Here is a 23,688-nt window from a genome sequence, read left to right as displayed (position 1 = left end):
TTCAGTTTCTTCATCTTTGGCGTTAGTGGTTGGTACATGAATTTGAATAATAGTCATATTAACTGGTCTTCCTTTTAGGCATATGGATATTATCCTATCACTGATACTTCAGGATAGATCTTGAAACGTTCTTTTTTGATAATGAATGTGATGCCATTTCTCTTCAATTTGTCATTCTTGGCATAGTAGACCATACAATTGTCTGATTCAAAATGGCCAGTAACAGTCCATTTCAGCTAATGCTTAGGACATCGATCTTTATGCATTCCATTTCATTTTTGACGACTTCTAATTTTCCTAGATTCATACTTTGTACATCCCACATTCCAATTATTAATGGATGTTTGCAGCTGTTTCTTCTCATTCTGAGTTGTGCCATATCAGCAAACGAAGGTCCTGAAAGCTTTACCCCATCCACGTCATTAAGGTCAACTCTACTTTGAAGAGGCAGCTCTTCCCCAGTCATATTTTGAGTGCCTTCTAACCTGAGGGGCTTATTTTCCAGCACTGTATCAGACAGTGTTCTGCTGCTGTTCTTGAGGTTTTCACTGGCCGATTTTTTTAAGAGTTAGATCACCAGGTCCTTCTTCCTAGTCTATCTTAGTCTGGAAGCTCCACTGAAACCTGTCCATGGGTGACCCTGCTGGTATTTTAAATACCAATGGCATAGCTTCCAGCATCACAGCAACATGCAAGCCACCACAGTACGACAAACTGACAGACGAGTGGTGGTGTTGAAGGTAGTTTTCACTAATTTGCAGTACCAATTTCTAGACTTGGCTGCTCAGGAATTATTTCCATAATCTGAATTGCTGTAACCCTGATCCCATTTTCACTGACAACCTCAGCATCATTATTCCATTGTCCAAGTGGTCATGTAAAGTTCCTATATTATATAGTTGGATACAAGTTACAAGTCCTTATGGCTTTGTTTAAACTTTACCCTTGGAAAAATAAGTATCAGCTATATCTAAAGTCTTACAAGGGATAAGAAAAATAAACTTTATTTTTGTATTTATTAGTGACTATTCTTCCCTTTTAATGTAGGCAGGGGAAATATTATCAAAGGTAAATTAGCCTAAATTTAGAAAGTAAATTCCCTACTGCAGATGTGTTTGTTCTTGATACTGTCAGCATACATTTTTGACAGACTTTATGTCCACTTCCATCATGATTCTGGAAGATTAAAATAGCTGCCTTTGTCTGTTTCAGCAACTAAAGAACTTGAGAACCCACAGGAGACTGCAGAGAGGGTGGGGCTTGCAGCACTCATTATTCAGGTCTGTTAAGACTCCTGGGAGACCCTTTCGTTGGGCACCAGAACAAATCCCAGAGCTTAAGATTTACTCTTTGTCATTTTAGGACTTTAAAGGTTTACTATTATCTGACTATCAGTTCAGCTGGGATCGTGTTTTCCAGAGTCGCGGGGACACAGGAGTCTTCCTACAGTACACACACGCCCGCCTGCACAGGTGAGAAGAGGCTGCAGGGAAACGCTGGGCCACTCTGCCCTCCCCACAGTGGGACCTGGCTGTTGCAATTCCAAGACCAAGGGTTCTGTTTTCTAGGCGTCTCCAACATCTCATATTGAAAACTAGTGACCTTAATGGGTTTTTTTTGCTGTTGTTTTTTAATTGTTATTTATTGAGCACCTATGTAAGAAAGGCTTTTATGAATATTATCTTATTTAGTCCTCAGGATAACCCTGCCAAGAGTATAGTGTTACCTCTGTTTTACAGATGAAGAAACAGAGGTAGGGAAAATTAGAAGCTTCCGGTCAAACAATGTTAGCTTAAAAGTCTAAGGCTATATCAAGGAGAGCAAGGCCGTAATGTTCATCATTTGCACGTATTTGTCCTTGGTGACTTGTTTAATCCTTTGTAGTTTTTAATTCTAAACTTTTAATAATAGTTTGGAAGAGACTTTTGGATGTGGTTATCTGAATGACTTCAATCCAGCTTGTTTACAAGAGCCACAGTCTGTTTCAATTCTCCAGCATCTTCTCAGGTATGAAGCTTTTCTAATATTATCAAATATGCTTCTGGTTAGTAAAATGGCTATTAGCGTTTTATTGACCAACAGAGTGAATAAAAGGGGCCCTGGTGGTGCAATTCTTAAGCATTTGGCTGCTAACTGAAAGATTGGCTGATTGAACCCACCAGCAGCTCCGAGGGAAAAAGACCTGGTAATCTGCTCCCACAAAGATTTCAGCTTTGGAAACCCTATGGGACAATTCCACTCTGTCCTGTAGGGTCACTATGAGTCACAACAACAGAGTGAACAGGCCAGTAGCTGGCTCCTGCCTACTGCCTCTAGACAGCGTTTTCCTAAAGGTATGACCAAAAAGCGGTATTTTCCCTTTGAGGGCATGGATTAAGCCCATGTTCAAGGTCAATCCTTAGGTCTTAAGAATGTTACCACTGCTGAGTTAGAACATATGCTAAGCATCCTCTAGCCCCTGGCATGAGAATGTGAAGCCTGGTCAAAAAGGATCACAGTGTAATGTTGGAAGAGATCATCTTCTCACCCTCTGTGATAAGGGAAGGAAAATCTCTGCCTTTGTGAGACCATAAGTACTTCATTTGCCTCTTGATTTCAGTTCAGTCTCACATACAGATCTATCTGATGTGCGTACACTGGGCAAGAGTCCACACCTCTAAGCTCTCACAAGCACTGTTGGTGAAGCCAGACTTGTAGAGATGAGTCTCTGGAAGGGATGTGGGTGGTTAGGATCAAGGCAGTTTTCTCTGATTGCTACATAAAGGTCCATGGTTCTTTCCTGGGACCAGAAGGAGTTATTTTATTCATATAAAGCCAATTTGTGGGGAAAAATAAGCCAACCTGGTCTCTTGAGCATTGAGGGTAGTTCTGTTAGCTGCTTTTTGTAGAGTGTGTAAATGTGGCTGGAGGCTTTTTCCATTCGGTTTAACAACCATGGCTAGAGTCCTTGCTCTGGACTAGGCCTAAGGGATGATTTAGAAAGTCCCTGCCATCAAGGAATTTGTAAGTAAGAAAAAGTGCTTTTGCCTTCAAATGTACACAAGGTCTTTTCTCATATTATCTTTTACTCTTAATGATGTCAAGTCAACCTTATATCTAAGATCTTTAACATCTTAGTGTAACATGGACAGTCTTCCCCTGCCAACAGCTCCTTCATCTTTTTTTCAGGTTCGACGAGGTACTTTATAGATCTTCTCAGGACCTTCAGCCCAGGCACATTGTCAGTTACCTACTAACTCTAAGGTACTTTAACATTGTGTTGCTTTCAAAAGGCTTTTAACCATTTATGTGGAGCCTAATGGTGTGGGACAGAGATAAGACAGATACATGACTCTGCATATTACATTTCATAGCATTTTCCATTCCTTCAAGAGGGATTTTTTTTTTTTTTTTGATCTTGCTATTTTCAAATATTAAGTGACATCTGAGACCACCTAATCTGACAAAGGACCTTTCTTTCATCTAAAATTTGCTATAAAACAAACTCTTTGGCCTAAGAAGTAATGTGCTTAAGTTACAGAAATTCTTTCCTTCATCTCTTTGCAAATTAGCAATTAATGTTCATTCACTCACACATTCAGTGATACAAGTTGTGATCACTACAGTCCAGTGAGCGGAAACTGACAACTACACAAGTGGTCACGGTACGGTGCTTATGGGTTATGGCAGAGTGAACATAAGAGATGATGTTAGGGCACCCAGCCTAGCCTTGTGGAGTCAGAGAAGGCTTCTCAGAGGAAAGGAGTAGGTATTAAATCAGGAGAAGCTGGGTGGCAGGGGAGGAGGAAAAGTCCAGAGTTGGGCCAGAACGTGATGCACTAAAGGAACTACAAGCATAGTCCTAGGAGGGATGAGAAATGAAGCATATACAGACCTTTTCACCATGTACTAAAGCATTTAGACTTTATTTTCAGGGCAGTGGAGCCCATAAAAGAGTTTTAAGCAGAGGTGCAGAAAAATCAGTCAGCTAGAGGGTGGAGAATGAGTTGGGAAGCCAATCAGTGACACTTTGATGGAAATTTCATGGTAGCTGTTTTGCAAACTTTGAGTAGAAATTGAGTCTACTCTTGCATAGCAACAGCTATATCATCCCATAAAACTGTTTAAGAAAGGAAATTTTTTCTTTTACTTAAGAATTTACTGAAATCGGAAACCTTCAAATTCCACTTAGACATATAGAGGTGAAGAAGCTAGAAAGTCTTATTAAATGTCATTTAGTCATTAAAACGAATATCATTTCCTGGTACATTCTTCCACTTGGTGCTATACCTAAAGGGACAGAAGAGAGGCCAGAGTATGTGCAGAGTGGACTGATGACAAGTCTCTTCCTGCCTCCTCACTGTACAAGAAGGGGAAAGGCCATGACATGTTATACCTTTAACTATAAAGGCTACCTAAATGAGGAAAAACTGACGATTAGAAAGTAATCCCCTCCACTTCTAAGACTAGCAATGAATTATAATCTTAAGAACTTGCTGCCTGGTAGTAGTAGAACCAGGACCAAAATCTAAAGCTTGAGTTCAGTATGTTTTACCTTGCCCATTATAGAAAAGCACTGTTCTCCACTTTGCAACTTTGGATACATCTTTTAATGGCTCTAAGCTTTGATTTCTTTATGTTTAAGTTGAGGGAGGAAGAATAGGTATCAAGCTCATATGTTACAATAGGGAATTACTGCTGGTCCTAATCATAATTTCCCTCTTCCTGTTTCAGTCATCTTGCAGCTATGGCACATAAAACACTGCAGATAAAACACAGTCCTCCTGAAGTGGCTGGGGTATGTTGAGTGTTTCCTGTATAATCCCTAGCATCCTCAGACTACTAGTTTTGTAAATTTTTCTGAAGGAGCACTGGGTTATTCAACTACAGTACTGTACTTACTGGCTCAGTAATTAGAATTGGGTTGTAACAATCAATGTCCATGTACTTTACAACATACTAGTGCTAAGTTCCCCTTATCTGAAGCCATAAGGTATGATTACACTTCACCCCCAACTCCACAACCTCATGTGGACCAGTGTTACTGTAAGGGATGCTAGGACTGTATCTTCCTTTGCCTACACTAAACCCTAGGGCCCTCTGAGATATTGTTCTTTTTTAAATTAGAAGAAAAAGTTAGAATTACTTTTAAAAATATTATTTACTTATAAATAGCCTGTTACTGAATTAAACATTTAATCATTTTTTTATTTGTTTTATAGGCCAGACTTCATCTTTTCAGAGCTGCCCGTTGTGTCCTAGCCAATGGAATGAAACTTCTTGGAATAACACCTGTATCTCGGATGTAATTTCTAATTATAATGACTTTAAAAAACGCTAAATGAATTCTGGTTACCTATTCTTAGATGCCTTGCTGTTCAAAATAGGATTTAAACTACTATTCTCTGTCAGAATCTATATTTATTAAATCTAAGTGATTTATCAACTTAAGTTTTTATCCTTAAAAAAAAATCTGAGTTCCCACATGGTCCAAAAAAAAAAAAAACCAAACCAGTTGCCATCGAGCCTGTTCCAACTCATGGCAACCCCAAATGTGCAGAGCAGGACCGCTCCATAAGGTTTTCAAAACTGTGACCTTTCACAAGCAGACAGCCAGGCCTTTCTACTGAGGTGCCTCTGGGTGGTTTCAAACCACCAACCTTTTGGTTGGTAGTCAGCCACTTAACTGTTTGTGCCGCTGAGGACCTCCACATAGTCAATAGGTACTAAATAAGCATTAAGTAAAACTGAGTCGAGACTTTTTAAATTCAAAACATTGTGGTCTAATGGGGTAAAAGGTTAAAAAGTTTAAACTCCAGCTTGAGGTTTCTTACAGTGTGTTTCTTCCTTTCTTATTCTTATGGCTAGTTCTGAATAAGTTTAGGAAGACCAAAAATAAGCATCTTGTTATCAGAAATAGCTGACAACTACCCCAAGAGTACAGGTCTCGTGTGTACCATTTAGTTGATATATACAGGTAACCCTTACTATATGAACTCAGAAACTGAATACATTTGAATAGCAATGAATTACTTGTACAGACACTGTATTAGGATCTTTTCCCAAAAATGACTCTAGTAGTTAAACCATAATCTGAAATGGAGTCTCTCAATTTCCTTCATGTATCTGCATATTAAAAAAAAAAGACTTGTTGCTGTTGAGTCGATTCCAGCTCACAGCAACCCTATTACAGGATAGAGCTGAACTGCCCCCTCCCCCGATAGGGTTTCCAAGGAGCGGCTGGTGGATTCAAATAGTCAACCTTTTGGTTAGCAACCATAGCTCACCGTAGCTTTTAACCACTGAACCACCAGGGCTCTATTTGTGTGACTTGTTTAGGTAACATGAGTAGGATGTGATCTGTTTGATCAGTACAGCCATCCTCATTTGCCAGTATTCCCATTCAGGTCTGCTATAATATTTTCTAAATGTTGCGACTAGAAGCCTTCTGAATACTACTGACAATCTATTTGTACAAACAGAAAAGTAAATTAGCTTGAACTAAAGCTTCTGTAGTTAGAATGAACACTGTTTTACATTGGTCAGTATGGTTAACCATCTTAGTCCTAGAAAAGACTCATCTATGCAATCTTAATTTTAAGTGAATTAGCTTTCAGATTGCTGATTTTCTGCTTAAAGTAACACTGCATTTCCCTTAGCACAAACCAGTCATGGAATAAAAATGTAAATTTGGAACATGACTTACATGTCTAGTATCCCCCTCCACTTCTGAGAAACTGTCCCCTCCCCAGGTCAGTGATAGCCTCGTGAGGTTTTGAATCTTGAGTGAAATGAGGCAGGGACAGTAATGGCTAGTGCCAAGTCTTTCCAAAAGCAGCTCCCTGAAAGGACTGTTCATTAATTTCTGCAACCAATAGCCCCACAGCCCTGAATGCTGCCCTTCCCATAAGTTCCTTTTTTAAGGATAGTCAGAGTTGGTTTTGCAGCCAAAGAACCCTAACAGATACCGTCTAACATATAGAAGATAAAAAATGTAGTGTTTGGGGTTTTTTGTTTTGTTTCTGCCTTATCTTAACGGTCATATCTATAATACAAAAAGTGATCAAATAGAATTCATATAAATACATTAGGTTTATTGCTGAATTTCCCCATTAACATTATAGAAATCTTTTTAAAAACACTGAAATTTCACAAATTATTGAGGTCCCAACAGTTAAACATACTTTATAAAAAAAAGTACAAAAGTGACATTAGAAATTTTTTTGAAGAAAAGTATATCATCTAACAGGAAGGAAATATGAATCCAGACAATGAATGGCACAAATACAGCACTAAAGGAGTACTCAGTCACCACCCAGAAATCACAGTCTGAGTTATGAAACAGTTCATTTTGAGAAAAAGTTACACATTCAATTTGTTTTTCTGAACTAGCCTGTCTTATTTCTGCCTCTCTTGAAAGAGAAGAACTTGGTCTTTACTGGTGCTGGGACAAAATACTGTATATGAACAGAGAACAAAGAGGGATCACCCTTCTCCCCTGGTACCTGAACAAGTGAACAGTTAGTACAGAAATGGCTTTGGCACTTTAACTCTTAAATATTGTCCCAGACCACTTGTAACCTCACATGATTTTTTAACACCACATCATCTCCATACTTTTTATGTACATTATATATACAATAATAAAATTCCTTCATTCTAAAACAAAACAGTTTGACCCCAAACAGGTCCACATTAGCTATTAACTCAGGTAGCTTTCTTCTTAATTCTTATGCCATACAATTAATTTTTTGTTTTTGTTTGTTTAAGCTACCCTCTGGGATTGACTTAAGGCTCTAGATTAATGCAAATGTTTTAGTCTGAGTAGAAATCTCTCTTGAGGCTGGAATCACACACCAATGACTCTCTCTTTTGAAGCTCTTTCTCCTTCTTGGATGGATGTAGTGTCTTGTCTGGGTAATCCATAAAGATATATAGAAACACATACGAGAAGGGTACCCAGAGCAAAGGTGAATGCTACAAAGGGGGAAAAAAAAGTTTAGTTTGTATTTGTGTGTCTGAAACATACAACAATTAATTTAACATTTTGAAAACTTCTAATTGTGGGTTTATATTATCAGACCATATGGGAAATAAATAGTGTTCTACTTTTATGATGGCAGGTTTAGAAAGGTCATCAATTCTAGCAAAAAAAGGAGAGGAGAGTAAAATCAAGGGAGTGACAGTCACTGACTACACACTTTCAAGAACACCAGTGTGCCTCTCCTGGACCACTCCTGACAGAAAGGACATACTAAGTTCCCTGTATGCTGATTTTAAAAAGGAAGAAAAGCAGTTTAAGGTGTGGCCTTTCCATCATATCAGAAACCTGTAAGAGTCTAGAGTAAAAAATAGTTGAGCAAAATTCAGAGTTAGGTGACCAAAGATCGAAACCACTAAACATTACTGAGTAGGAGATGAGATGGCAATTTCCTGCTAGCCTTGCCTCTTTCCATCTTAATCCTGAAAATCAGCAAACAAGAAATTGAATCACAACTTGTCCAGGCTTGACAGTCATTATGTAAACAGATGCTTACATCAAAAGCTTGCCAAAACTGTATATTCTGTTCAAAACCAAACCATATTCTATATGGACTACAACGAAACAGTCTTAATAGCTTTAAAAATGGTATGCAGAGAAATGACATCAAGTATGATTTTAGTTTACACCTAACTAGAAAAGACCAGCTTTGCTTTCAAAAGGGGGGCAGGAGGGAGTTAATTTACATCTAAATAGAAAACTGAAAGATTACTAAGGCGTTCTAATTAATTTCCTTGACCATTATCGGTAAGACAGAATATTGACAAAAAAGCATTTCATACTATTTCTGAGTATTAGGAAAAGGAGCAAAGGCATAAGGAGATTTGTTCAGCATAACGACGGATCAGAACTACAAGTTCACCCAAATCAAGTATAAAAACATCTAATGGAGGGCCTGTAGATACCTATACCAAAACTGTAAGTGACTGGCTTTATACAGAACACTTACCTGTGTGCCAGATACTATTCTAAACACTTTACCTGAAAAGAACCCTAGGAGGTAGGTGGTATTATTTCCATTTTACAGATGAAGAAACTGACACAGGCTAAGTGACTTCCTGAAAGTTGCACAGCTAATAAATGGTACAGCCAAGATTTGAACTATACTCTAAAATGGTTTTCTAGAATTTCTACACAGTTGGTGTTCCTCTGTTTGCATTTATGGCAACAGTCAATTTTAAAATGAAATGTAAATATAGGCCAGGTCTGTTTCTTTAACTTACTGTAAATATTTGACAGAATTTCCTCACACATTAGTTTATGGTATATTAACTGATCAGTATAGAAAATAATTATTACAGCATAAAAGCACCCTGAAATGTTAAGGCAATATCACTGCTTGAATAATTCAGAAGCCAACTTAATCCTGGGTGGGGGCTAGGGAAAATTATATTAGCAGGACTCGAACAGCAGTGGTGCCAGAATGCCAGCAATAGTAATGAATTTTATATGTTACATATTACATGAAACAAAAATAATTTTCATAAAAGAGAAAAAGAAAACCTACATTTGGATTATAGTTTCAAAACCAATTCACACCCAAGTCTTAAAAAGTTAGGAGGGTACAAAACTAAGGGGGAGATGAAAGATGTTTTCTGCTCTTTCCTTAAAACAAAAAGCCTGCTGAAAGTAATCATTTCCTAAAGTCCATGTGTTTATTTCCTTAAGTACCTAATCACACTAATTTTACCCTGAATCACTCAAAGTTGTACTGTATCTAATACTTGGGGAACAGGGAGGCCTTAGATTGCAAAAAGAAAACTCTTTTTGTAACTGAGTAGCCCTTCACTTTGACATAGAGCCAGTACCCCTCAACTTAAGCTCTGGGACCGTTTAAACAACTTCAGTACTGCTTACTCACGTTCCACACAACTGCTGCACTTGTAGAATAAATTGTAGTAACAAAACTAGGAATTTCTATAAACACTATGACCAACTATCATTTCTAGTTAGAGATTAAATGAATCAAGGAAGTGAGCTCTTCCACGTTAATAACTTCACAATACAAACAAGGACATACTTATCTGCAATCCAAACAGCATCACTGAAGCAATGGTGGAAAGGACAATCGCTGCTGCTGCAGAAAAGCCCTTCATGATGTTATCTGTGTACTTGACCACAACAGAAGTGTAGAGGCCTCCAACGCTTGCAAGAACTTGTATACAGAAAGAAATAAAATCTTAACACTCCAGTAAATGAAACATCCTATAATGGTAAGACAATCTTCATCCCCAGAGATGACATACTAATTAACCTAGAAAATACTATTTTCCTTAAAAGCAGCCATTTGAGAGAGTTTGTATTAAAACCGAGTAGTGGTTCCTGCATAACGACACTGTATTTCAGATACCCAAAGAGCTATGTGGTCTACTACTAAATTGTACACATTTATTGCTAACACATTAGATACTTGTGAATTGTGAAAGCAAAATTGCTTTGGGATAGCTATGCCACAAAAGTAAGTCAATAAAACCAAAATTACATTTTCAAATGGGTATTCACAGTACCAAAGGAACAATATCAAAATGCTGCAAATCCTTAAAATGGACATCTAACTTTAAAAAAGGGGAAGAAGGAGGGATCGACCCAAAGCCTTTAATTCTTAGGTACTTACAGATTACAAACCAGACATAATATGTGTAACCATAGAAAAATCCTTTTTCTTTAATTTCATCTCCATCTGACAAGTAGACTCCAACTAGAGTCACAACAATGCCTGATAGATACATTTGAATGTTTCTCACCCAAAGGGAAGTGTCTGAACTCTTTAAAACTTTTTCAAAATACACTCCTGAAAGAAAATTAGATATGCAAATATGAAATTAAATAAAGATATTAGAAATTAAATGTTTTTCATTTAGAACAATAACCTAGAAATATATAAAGTATATGATTTGGGGAACAAACATACATTAGGTTAATTAAACGTAAATTTATTATGTAGGTTGGGACACATGGCATATTGAACATTACCAAATTGCATTTTTACAGATCTTATAGAATAAATAAGAGGGAATTTTTTATAAGCCACATTTACTAGGAGACTGCTAAATTATATTTAAGAACAGTTTCTGCTTGTATTATAGCAGTAAGATGGATCACAAAAGCTCTGCGTACTACCAAATGCCAAGGAAAGACTTGCTTTGGTCAGCTGGAAAACTGTACTATTAACAGTGAATTATCTTAATCATACCCCTGTAATATGTGTCTAGTAATGAATACTCCTAACCTTGCAAAATAAACTTCATAATCACCACTTGGAATTTTTTCAGAGCAAATAACACAACTAAAATAAAATTTAAATAGAACTTGCTGAGTGAAGCCATTTAAAGCAGGGTTCCAAAAGACAAGTTCATGTACAATTTCAGAAGGGCTGTGAAATCCCTAACTAGAGAATTGATTTTGCATGTATGTGCATTTTCTAGGGTTGAGGGTCTATAGCTTTTCTCAGATATTCCAAAGGAGTACATGATCTCCACAAAAATGCCACAAACCATTGCTGTAAGCTTCTGGTTATACTCATGGTTACAATGAATACATGTTTAACAAGGACATTAAAGATTTTAGTTATAAACACTATGTTAATTAGAGACTTAGGAACTGTCTCTAAAATACCAATCAACTGAAAAGTCTAATGAAGAACAAGATTGCTTTGATTGGAAAGAGCCAGAAAATGGCAACAAACACAATGGCTATTCCTATTTTCCACCTTAGATTCTACCATCTGGGAAAGCTATTTTAACTATTCAGTGCTTAGTTACTCCAAGCATAGAGGGATATTAAACCACCCACCCTTTCCTTAATTGTGCACTGAAAGACTGAACCAAATAGAATGTTGGATATAAACACTTAATTGTTCAAAAATAGTGCTAAACAGGGTATTTTTTTTGGGGGGGTAACTCAATTTTGATTCCTAATTTGCTAGTTTCTAAGAATAAAAGTTTAGCATGATGCTATCATTAAATATATCCCTAAATTTAGATTTTACCTCTTATAAAACATCTTTTTTACAAGCAATATTTCACTCACATATCCAGCTGGCTTTCGTAGTCAAAAATAAAAAGACCTGATTTTGAATAGCACAGATGAAAGATAAATAATAAAAACTAACAGCTATAATTAATACCTTCTTTACTAAAAAGAGCTTTAAGTTTTTCTGTTGGGACTATTTCTAAAACACATTCATTTCTTATGTGACACTTAGCATTCATACTTTGTCTTTTCTTGACCTTACACTTGTGACCCCAGATGTCCATGCTTTTTTCCATTACTGATTTTGTGTTCTCTTCTCTCCTTTTTTGGCTGTTACTTTCGTGTGTTTAATTTTCTAAGGGACTCTCCACCTTCCCTCCTTTCTACTTTATTGTTCTTCATCTGTTGAAGCAGAGGAAGAACTTGAGACCACCAGGGAAAAACACGTACTGAGTTGGTGGCATTAACAACTTCAAGCACCAGGATTTAGCTCGAGAACAGCATCCATTTCCAGAGAAAATGGAAGTAAGTACTTGACCTTTCTGACAGTTAATTTCCTCCATTTTCAGAGGTCTTTTTGCACTTACTTTTGGGTTCTTGGCTGAACTGTGGATGATTAAGGTTGGCAGAAGTATATTCTTACATAACTGCAAGCAGGAATAAGGACTGAGGTCTGAACTGAGTTCAACACTGCCACACATTTAGTGGAAAAACAACTGACACAAAACTAACTAAAAGTAAGAAAATAAAGCTTCAGTGGGAAGAAAATTGTTAGTTATGATAAAGCAAGATAAACTGGGTCCCTATTTAAAGTCCAATGTTTTCAAAAAATTTGACAACAGAATAAATTGATGGTTTTATGATTTACCTGCAAATCCTGAGCACAATACAGCAATTGCTATTGCGCCAAACCCTAATAATGGATTCTGTTCCACCTGTAATATTAATTTTGTAAAAGTTATTTTAGTAACTAATGAGTAGCATTCATCCAAGAGACCAAACAAATGAAAAGCAAAACTCTGCGTTACATATCTACAAAGGATTAAACTGAAAATAGAAACTCGAAAAGTTAGATAGGAAGCTTCGGCGGCAGTGAGTTTATATTTTTCGGAAAAGGAGGATGCGAATGGTTGTACAACTTGAAGAATGTAATCAGTCACTGAACTGTACATGCAGAAATTGTTGAATTGATGTATGTTTTGCTGTGTTTATTTTCAGCAACAACAAAAAAAATTATTTAAAAACAGAGCATTACAGTTCTACTGAAAGTCTGTCCTATATCAGACAGTTATTTTATAGAATAAGACAGTACCAAACAAAAAGACTATCATAGAAATTAATAAGAGCACTGTAAAGTGTGTCCCTCAAATCACAGCCACAGTAAAGGCTTCATATAATACTTATCATCATGTGTACCTCCTGTTCCTAATACCAATAAGTACCCTAGCGTAGAGTTTGCATAGTCAGCCTGATTCTTAATTTTAACTATTGCCACCGCTATAACTCAAGCCCTTCCACCATCATTCCTGGAAATGGTAATAGTTTAACTTGTTTTATTAAGTTGTTACTTTGATGCAATCTTCACTCAAAACTCCTCCAAGTTTCCCTATTGTCAATAGGCAGGAGTACTGGCTTTTAAGACTGTTTTGTTGAATTTTTATCAAATATTTATAGCATACCTTCTATGTACCCAGATACGTTGTTATATACTAAATGAATAAAGATGATACATCAGAAGGTTCTTAAATAGTTCATGTATAGGAGAGACTGACAGGTTACATAATTATAATACTGTAAGAGAAGTACTGACAGATACATGTGTATCGGCCCCAACCTACTGTTTTATCTTTATCTCCTCTTTCTGCCCTAAACTAAACCTCAGGGGCTTTCCTCAGTCTTTCCTGAGAGATAAATACTATCTCAATAGTATTACTGAAACTCATGAGACTCACAACTGTAACGTGACAAGGAAGGATACATCATATTCAAAATAAGTAAGTCTGATGTGAGGAGAGCACTACTTTATGTTAAATACCTGAGGGAGAAATCTTGACCTAAAATGGCTGCATGAAGACAAAAGGAGAAATAAAAGTACATTATAGTTCTCCAAAGTGTGGTCCCTGGACCAGAAGCAGCACTTGGAAACCTGACAGAAATAAGTATTATCAGGTGCCACCACAGACTACTGAAACATAAATTCTGGGGATGGGGCCCAGCAATCTGATTCAACTAACCTTCTAGTTGATTCTGAGGTTACATTAAATTTAAGAACCACTTGTTATTGTTGTTAGGTGCTGTTGAGTAGGTTCCGACTCATAGCAACCCTACATACAACAGAATGAAACACTACCAGTTCTGCACCATCCTCACAATCATTGTTATGCTTGAGCCCATCACTGCAGCCACTGTGCCAATCCATCTCATCGAGGGTCTTCCTCTTCTTCGCTGACCCTCTACTTTACCAAGCATGATATCCTTCTCCAGGGACTGGTCCCTCCTGATAACATGTCCAACTTACGTAAGATGAAGTCTCGCCATCCTTATTCCTAAGGAGCACACTGGCTGTACTTCTTCCAAGACAGATTTGTTTGTTCTTCTGACAATCCATGGTATATTCAATAATCTTTGCCAACACCATAATTCAAAGGCATCAGTTCTTCTTTGGTCTTCCTTATTCACTGTCCAGTTTTCACATGCATATGAGGCAACTGAAGACACCATGGCTTGAGTCAGGTGTATGTTAGTCCTCAAAGAGACATCTTTGCTTTTTTACACTTTAAAGAGGTCTTTTGCAGCAGATTTGCCCAATGCAATATGTCATTTGATTTCCTGACTGCTGCTGCCATGGGCGTTGATTACGGATCCAAGTAAAATTAAATCCTTGACAACTTCAATTATTTTCTGTTCATCATAATGTGTTCATTGGTCCAGTTGTGAGGATTTTTGTTTTATGTTGAGGCGTAATCCATACTGAAGGCTGTAGTCTTTGATCTTCATCAGTAAGTGCTTCAAGTCCTCTTCACTTTCGGTAAGCAAGGCTGTGTCATCTGCATGTCACAGGCTGTTAATGAGTCTTCCCCCAGTCCCGATGCCCCATTTTTCTTCATATGGTGCAGCTTCTGGGATTATTTGCTCAGCATACAGACTGAGTAAGTATGGTGAAAGGATACAACCCTGACGCACACCTTTCCTGACTTTAAACCACTCAGTATGCCCTTCTGTTCAAATGACTACCTCTTGGTCTATGTACAGATTCCTCATGAGCACAATTAAGCGTTCTAGAATTTCCATTTTTTGCAATGTTATCCATACTTTGTTATGATCCACACAGTCAAATGCCTTTGCACAGTCAATAAAATACAGGTAAACATTTTCTGGTATTCTCAGCTTTCAGCCATGATACATCTAACATCAGTAACGGTATCCCTTGTTCCACATCCTCTTCTGAATCTGGCTTGAACTGCTGGCAGTTCCTTGTCTGTGTACTGCTGCAACCACTTTTGAATGATCTTCAGCAAAATTTCACTTATGTGTGATATTAGTGATACTGTTCAATAATGTCTGCATTGTGTTGGATCACCTTTCTTTGAAATGGACACAAATATGGATTTCTTCCAGTCAGTTGGCCAGGAAGCTGTCTTCCAAATTTCTTGACATAGATGAGTGAGCACCTTCAGCGCTGCATCCGTTTGTTGAAACATCTCAATTAGTCATGAGCTGAGTGAATGCTCATACTGAAGAGTGCTAATTAATAGAACAAAATCAAGCTAGAACAAGTAACACCAACGTGCCAAGCACGTGAGTGAGTTAGCTTTGAAACAGATCCTCCAGCCCTAGTCAAGCCTTCAGTTCACCTCAGCCCTAGCTGATATCATGCCTACAACCTTATAAGCAATCCTAAACCAGAACCACCAGCTAAGCCGTCCACAAATTCCTGACCCATAAATAAATATTGATTAAGTAAGAAAGAAAAAAAAAAATCAAGGTAGAAGGAGGTCTAAAGGTATAGCCACAGAACTCTGGTCCTGCCCTATCCAAAATTTTCATTGAAGACAGAGAAGAACTACTTGTCAAATCTGTAGAAAGAATCACACTCAAAGGAAAAGCTAATAATGGATAAGAACTAGTAAAATCTCAAGAGGTTAAACAATCAAGAGGTTAAACCTCTCAAGAGGTTAGCCTCAAGAGGCTAACAAGATGAACTTAATAAATACAAAAAAAAAAAAAAATCCTGCATTTTGGTTTAGAAACTCATGCACAAGACACATATGAAACAAACTGTATCAAAATTTATGTGAACAGCTACATGTCATTGTATATAATCAATTTTAGAATGGATATCCCCACCACTCAAAAAAAAAAAAGAAAACCTAACATAATCTTATGCTGATTTAACAAGTGTGTAGAATTCAGAACAAAGGAGGTAATTAATTAGCAAGCTACACCTCATATTACTTAGGCAACATCTAGAGAAGATGTGAAGTTCTAAGACTTTCTGAGGGGCAGTTGCAGATGAGTGCATCTAGAAGAGAAAAATAAGGTAAAGGAAAGGTTTGGGGCAGGAGGTGGGGATCGGGAAGTCTCTGTCTAGAACCCATATGATAAAAAGAAACATTAGGGCTGTTTAAACAAAGGAAAAAAGACCTGAAAGGTAAGGATGTAATAGTTGCCCTCGAATATTCAAAGGATTGTCATATGAAGCTAGTAGAGATCTGAGTGATTCTGACATGAACAAAGAACGAGAGGCAGGTATAGGAAGCCGCATTCTGTTTAATTACGAAAGAACTTTCTAGAGTGGTCCAAAAATAGGATAAGCTGCCCTATACTCTGCTTTAGCTTACCAACTTTTCACATACCTTACCTAGGTGAGGTGGAACCTAACATCTTTTCTAATGCTGTGAAGTATTACTTTAAACTCATATTTAACTCTGAAGTATTTGCCTTACTTCCTAAACAAATTATTTCTCTGATGGTCTACAACCAAATGTGCAGTGCATATCTGATTAATGTTTTGAAATGTTACCAAGAATATGAGCATGCTATACATCACCTGAAGACAAGAAATACTAACCTAAAACTCTTTTTTTTCTAACACTTTTTTTTTTGGCAGGTGGGAGGGAGACACACATCATTTCTCCACCAGGCTAGAAGGTAACTACCTAAAAAGGAATTGACTTCCCACCTTCACAAGCTCTCCAAATATTCCCAGCTGCCTTATACTCCTAAGAGAACCATGCTCCTTTATTTGCTAAAAACTGCAGAGAATCTGGTTGTAGAAGGAAGCCCTTTATCTTCAGAAGGTCATTCACTAGAGCTTCACTTCTTATCAGTCTTTGGGAAAATAAGTGATTGAGGCATATAATATAAAAAATCAGGTACTATACCTAAACATTCAACTCTTAACAGACTAAGTTCTAAGCAAAGGGCATTTTTTTTGCCCTATTTTAGCTATCAATTATCAGTAAGAACACTACTCCCCTGTAATCCCAATCATGACAGTGAGAGTATGTGCAAAAGGATAAGAAACTTTATAAGTTGAGGGAGAATAAGAAAACCTTTACCTTGCCCAGTGTTTCTGAGAAGATGTCTAAAAGAGACCTAGAAGTTCTGAATATATACGGTGTAGAAGTTGGCACAGTTTTAGTCATAGGTTAGCTATTAACTCTATAACCTTGGATAAATTACTTTGCCTCTTCAGACTTCAGTTTTGATGGGGTTGGATTACACTGTACTTTCTATCTCTAACATATTTTATGTATATTCCCCTCTAAGAACAGAAAGCCAATAAGTGTTACTATATTATCCTTAATAATAAGCAACATTATACCAAGTACAAAAAAAACCTATCTATTATAAGGCAAAGGTCATTTTAAATCAAAGAAATGTAATCATACTGCATTCATCAATGTGGCTGAAGTATATTAGACTTAAGGAAGTCTATTTACTTATGATATATATTTTTTTTCTTACCACAACTTTTGTAGCTTGGGCTGGTTTCCATTGTACAAGTGTGACTCCTCCACATAGCATAAAAACTGAAACCCACTGTAATTTGCTGAGTGTCCGGTTTAACATTAAAACAGTACATAAAGCAGTACAGGGAATCTTCAACTGGTAAGTCACCTAGAGACAAAACAATGTATTAATGAATTCAGCTAATATCAATCTCTAGCACATACATATTATTTCTGATATTATGTATAGAATTATCAGAAAAAAATATTTAATGTTATAAAGGGTTAATAAAAAGTTGTTCACCATAAAAACATTTTTTAAGATTCTGTGCTTTGCATTAGCAACAACTCCACTTACCTGGTATACTGCGGCATCCAGATTGCTAAGAGCTAAGAAAGCCATGTTGTTCTGAACAGCGTACACTAACGATGGCACACTTAACTTCATCAGTTCCTTGGGGCTCCCCAAGACATTTTCTCTTAAAGATGTCTTGAATTTACCCAGACTATGAGTTTCGCTTTGAAAACAAAAGGCGGGGGACAAGGGAGGGTGGTGAGGAAGAGAATTAAAGAGCATCTTCGTGATAGATTCCCTCACACACAGGATAGCTATATTGTGTTAAGTCCACTGATGCAATTTAGCAAACTTATTTTGTTTTAATAATTTCCAATTAATTTTAGATTAATTAAAAGAAACATACCAACAACGCATCCTCCTCATGAAAGAAATCCAGTTACAAGTTCTATTTGGGAAAGTATGCCACAATGTCAATCTGTCGTCAAAGCTCCCAGAGTTTTTGAGTATTTTAAATAACGAGACAACAGAAAATCAGAATTTCTCATATTACCTATAAGAAATTAATTTAATCCCCTGCCACTTTAACCATCATTATGTCAAGTTCACCCTGATTATTTTTTAATTATTTGGACAACATATTCATTTTTAAAGTTGTTTTTTAAACTACAATAGATTTAAATTGCCAACAAAAGGAAAGAAAGAAAAAGGCTTTAATACTTATGGAAGTTACTCGGGTGAGAAACTGAGAGATTCAGATCATTATTATCTGTAAATGAATTCAGTGCTTATGAAATATAGGAGACTAAATCATTTACATAAGCACGTTCTCATTAAATCTCTTAAATACATATCTGTATAATTTTGCAGGAAATCTGAATAATTAACTAATACCAACAAAAGTAAACCATATCTGTAATGTACACAAAATTCGCTGTCTGACTGCATATTGATTATGCATTCTCTTAGCTATTCTTATTTTTGCTCAGGAAAGGAACTGGCTAATCTGGCTCCTGTTGTAAATCAGCTCATTTATTTCCTGAACATAAAAATAAAACAATGTTTTCTAATAAGCATCAATACAAAAAGAAAATGTCATCAGAAGAGTGCTAACTGCAAGTTTTATCCTTAAAAAGACCGTAATATTCTGATGGAGAGAGAGATCTATTTCAACTCAATATTTATGATAATCACAATGAGCCTCTATATGTTTGGTTAACATATTATAATCAACAGCTGTGAACTGAATTTTTTCATATTTCAACACTTTAAAAATAATTACCTAAGTTCTGAGAAAAAGTCCATAATGTCAAATTAACTACCTGTGCCTATCCCCTGTAGAACACTCCAGCCCCCAAGAAAATGCTTAAGACAGACAGAAAATGTGGTCTGAGCCACAAAAACAAAAGACCTTTTTCTTAGTTACAGATCTTCTGTTACTAAATTCAACACCCTCCACGATGCAATGGTAAACCTATATGCTGAAAAGTAATGAACACAGTCTGGTGGTGGACTACAAACTGTATCCGAAGAGGGAAAGAACACAAATCACTCTACGGAGAAATTCTAAACAGCAGAGTTCTCCAGTTATCTTAAGATTGGCCCTTTAATTTGATATTCTTTTTTTAACTGCATTTTAATATAAATCTAAGATTTTTACATACTTTCTTAACATCTTAAACAGAGTATAAAGAATACTTTTTCAAAAAAGATTTTTCTCTCAATTATAAAATTAAAGAAAAAAGTAAAGATTAAAATAAAAAGAGAAACACAAGGGTCCAACCCAGTGAACCATCTTAACAAAGTGACGTTATTAGAAAACATAACTGAACATTTTATTACCACCAAAAAAAAAAACCCAAACCCATTGCCACCGAGTCAATTCCGACTCATAGCGACCCTACAGAACTGCCCGATAGGGTTTCCAAGGAGCGCCTGGTGGATTCAAACTGCCTACTTTTTGGTTAGCAGCCAAACTCCTAACCACTACACCACCAGGGCTTCCTTTATTACCACAGCTATCATTAATAAGCATTATATGATAGTATAGTCTTACAAACTGTGTGAAGTATGGGACACTGCTTTCACTGTACTATCACTTTTAATGTCCTTCTAGAATGCTGACTTACGTACTGATGTATCTTCAGGGTGGCACTCTAAGGAGATGCTGAGAGGTACCTGTTTATCTATACCCAGTTCCCACACTCCACCTCCACTCATATCCATTTACCTCTCACAAAAGATTCCTCAAACTAAACCTTCAAAGGCTACATGATAGTGGTTATTTATGCTTTCCCTAATCCCCATCTATGGGCAATGCCATTTTCCCACCCCACCCCCTACCCTTAGAAGTAAAAACCAATAAAGCGCAGTGTTTAAGAATTAACGGTCAGGTCTTTGGCTCTTCTGACTATATCCTTTTTGTTGGATGCTTAGCAGCTACTTCTTCACTGCCAGGAAAGTTTAGATATCTTTTTCTGGTTCCTTTTCCAATGAAGATATTAGAGAAGCCAAGGTATACCAGATATGCTAACTACTAAGAAAGTTCAAGTTTCACATAGTATTTTAGAACTATAGCAATATTTATAAGTAAGCTGTTTTGAAATAAGTTGCAAAAATTAGCAGAGGGTGCTAAAAGAACCAGTAAAAGAGAACAAAAACTTAAGAATAACAGAAAAACATCAGAAACTAAACTAAAGACATTTAGGAGGTATAAGAAAGAAGAATAAAGGGAATCTTACTACACAGAAAGTTTTAAAGAAAGGGTAAATGGTTTCAGTGCTAATCAGATTAAATCCTGTTTAATTTAGCTTACTTATTAAAGCATGTATTTAGCTTTACTCACTAAAGTTATAAAAAAGTAACAAGAGCTACATATCTTCCAGGAAATATTAGTAATCATCTCTTTCTGTGTTACTATTAAGGAGACAAAAATAAATAATCAATTCTAAATATACTACAATCTTGAATATACTATAACAGGAACACACAAAAACCAAAGGTTATTTTTTCTTCTATTTTCCTGACCTGATATTTTCTTGGAAATCAAATCACAAGCACCTTAATGAGCACCTTTTGTTAAAACCAAATATATTAAATTTACTTATATAAATAATATTGCTAAATAAGAGAAAGAGCATGTATAATCAAAACCAAAACACCAAACCCATTGCTATTGAGTCAATTCTGACTCACAGGACCCCACTGGACAGAGCAGAACTGCCTCGTAGGGTTTCCAAGGCTGTAAATCTTTACGGAAGCAGACTACTGCATTTTTCTCCTGTGGAGCGGCTGGTGGGTTCAAATCGCTGACCTTTCGGTTAGCAGCCGAGTGCTTTAACCACTATGCCACCAGGGCTCCTAGTATAATCAAAAAGCATACATAAAATTTATTTTTAGATAGTCTTTTTTCCCATTAAGTTTCTTATTTGAACAATTAGTCTGACATTTGTCACTGATACAGGATCTATGTCTAACCTTTCGTTACCTGAAGAAATTCTGAAGCTCCGTGTTGATTGCAGAGATTCCGCTGCTGCTTCCCCCTCTAAATTCCCTATCAACCGGCTGAAACCAATTCTTTCTATGTCTGGTCAAAAGTAGGCCTAATTCTTCCAGCTCCTGACCTGATGAGAACTACTAAGAGGCATAAAATCCTTGGCTAGTTTACCAAGGCACTATGAAAATGGAACACAGCAAAAGTTACCCGTGAGCTTAAGAACTTTAAATCTTGTTTACAAATTTCTTATCATCTTCACAGTTAAGTATAATTAACTCATATAAAAGACTTTGGGAGCCTAGTGTAAAAACCAATAAGGTGATCAATTTGAAGACAAAAATACCCATCATATGAGCTGTGTGATCTTTCCTCTCCGTGACCCTGAATTAATTCTAGCATGGGTACAGAGCAGTATTAAAAATGTAAAACCAGCAGAAGAAATAGAATAGGGCTGAAAAAACTATAGCATAAGTATCTGACAACTACATTATTATACATAATATTATGAAATAGAATTTTCTCCAGTCATATGGATAAGTGGTTCAAAGAATTAAGATACATTACTAAACACGCCCAAAGTACATGTGCATTTACATTTACACATCCTGGTAGGTTTATTTCATCTTTACAGACCATGGTGAACAGCAAATAAAAAGTTGACTTTGTTCTAAGGCAATGTGAAAGTGTTTTCATCTCCTTCTCTTCATAACCACCATTGTCAGTTATAATTAAACTTGTCAATTTTCATATCTGTGACAGGGCTTAGTAAAGCATACAGCTAACAAATAATTTTCATGTGAATTGTAGGAGTAACTAGTTATAAAAAACCAAAAGATTTTAAAATGTTGTACTGTTTTATATTTCAATCAAATTACAGCTTAGAAGCTGGTAACTTATAATTCAAACATTTAAAAAGCAACATATTTAAAAACAGAGCTTTTGCAACATCAAACTACTAACCTGCCCCCCTCCTCAAAAGCAGGATCTAATAATTTCCTTTTCAATTTAAAAGTGATCTGATATAATCATACATGTGCCAAAGATTTATGTACAAAGGTAATTATCAATCTTTGTTTTTTAGTATCAGAAGAATGGAAACAACCTGCATGTCCATCAGCAGACTGGTGTATATGATACATCCATAAAACAGAATAGCAGCTCTTAGAAAGAATGAGATATCTCTCTGTATTGACACGGAACCATCATTAAGGTAAAATATTTAACTGGAAAAAAAAAAAAAGTAAAGTGAAACACAGTGTATGTAGTGTGTACTTCACACAGTGCCCAGCACATAACTAAAATTCACCAATTAGACCATGTAAACCTTATTTATCAAAATAAAGCAGCCACCCATTAATTCCTCCTCACACCCTCCCTTTTTTCTTGCAGTTCTAACTTAACTTCTGTTTGAAATTATAAGTATAATTTTACATTCCAAAATTTACTGGAAATTATAAGTAAATCAACAAGAATGGGGGGAAACCCAAAACTGAGTACAAAAAACTGACAGTATTTCAAATGAATAACAAAATTACACTGAAGGAGAAAGAACTAACCTGAGTACTCTAAAGCACAGTATTTTTTACTATGAGCACTAAAACTGAAGACAGCAAGAACACTATACAAATACTGAACCTTAATTGTTAGGTATGTTTTTTCAGTTGTTTAAGTTAGAAATTCTAAAACTACTTATGTATTTTAGGACTGAACAAATAAAACACCTTGAGGATAATAGGAACCTGGTTTGTCACCATTGAAGAAGGGAAACAAATATGGAAAAAGGGAGGCTAGAATGAATCCTGTGGTGTTGGATCAAAATTGTAGGTATCAACCTTCATCTAAAGTGAGAATAGCAGCACAATTGGAAGAACATAGTCAATGTCACTGAACTGTGCGTGTAGACATTTTTGAAATGGTGTATCTTTGGCTAGGTATATTTTCACCAAAAAAA

General features: G+C 36.4%; 2 protein-coding genes across 6 annotated transcripts in view; one reads left to right on the top strand and one right to left on the bottom strand.

Annotated features, from left to right (window-relative positions):
- RARS2 (arginyl-tRNA synthetase 2, mitochondrial) overlaps nucleotides 1-5,430 on the top strand; it is a 60,613-nt gene extending 55,183 nt beyond the window's left edge. Inside the window, exons 15-20 of one of the 2 annotated variants that reach the window (XM_004388984.2) lie at nucleotides 1,213-1,280; nucleotides 1,363-1,472; nucleotides 1,912-2,007; nucleotides 3,169-3,243; nucleotides 4,714-4,777; nucleotides 5,202-5,313. In XM_004388984.2, the coding sequence (XP_004389041.1) occupies nucleotides 1,213-1,280; nucleotides 1,363-1,472; nucleotides 1,912-2,007; nucleotides 3,169-3,243; nucleotides 4,714-4,777; nucleotides 5,202-5,288 (500 nt within the window). In that variant the 3' untranslated portion in view covers nucleotides 5,289-5,313. Of the gene's footprint in view, nucleotides 1-1,212; nucleotides 1,281-1,362; nucleotides 1,473-1,911; nucleotides 2,008-3,168; nucleotides 3,244-4,713; nucleotides 4,778-5,201 lie in introns of both variants that reach the window. The other variant, XM_023742961.1, reaches the window with a different exon arrangement.
- Nucleotides 5,431-6,754: 1,324 nt separating this feature from the next.
- The window catches only part of SLC35A1 (solute carrier family 35 member A1), a 42,346-nt gene continuing 25,412 nt past the window's right edge, over nucleotides 6,755-23,688 (bottom strand). The window contains exons 1-7 of one of the 4 annotated variants that reach the window (XM_023742955.1): nucleotides 18,648-18,732; nucleotides 18,305-18,464; nucleotides 17,963-18,115; nucleotides 12,861-12,927; nucleotides 10,635-10,811; nucleotides 10,041-10,175; nucleotides 6,761-7,956 (exon numbers count right to left, since the gene is read on the bottom strand). In XM_023742955.1, the coding sequence (XP_023598723.1) occupies nucleotides 7,829-7,956; nucleotides 10,041-10,175; nucleotides 10,635-10,811; nucleotides 12,861-12,927; nucleotides 17,963-18,115; nucleotides 18,305-18,464; nucleotides 18,648-18,667 (840 nt within the window). In that variant the 5' untranslated portion in view covers nucleotides 18,668-18,732 and the 3' untranslated portion in view covers nucleotides 6,761-7,828. Of the gene's footprint in view, nucleotides 7,957-10,040; nucleotides 10,176-10,634; nucleotides 10,812-12,860; nucleotides 12,928-17,962; nucleotides 18,116-18,304; nucleotides 18,465-18,647; nucleotides 18,733-23,688 lie in introns of those variants that run through there. The other 3 variants (XM_023742954.1, XM_004388982.1, XR_002825980.1) reach the window with 3 other exon arrangements.

Source organism: Trichechus manatus, unplaced genomic scaffold (assembly GCF_000243295.1).
Source record: "Trichechus manatus latirostris isolate Lorelei unplaced genomic scaffold, TriManLat1.0 scaffold00226, whole genome shotgun sequence".
In the NCBI taxonomy this organism is placed as follows: domain Eukaryota; kingdom Metazoa; phylum Chordata; class Mammalia; order Sirenia; family Trichechidae; genus Trichechus; species Trichechus manatus.
Note: the sequence above shows the minus strand (reverse complement) of the source record. Positions and strands in the feature narration are given on the sequence as shown.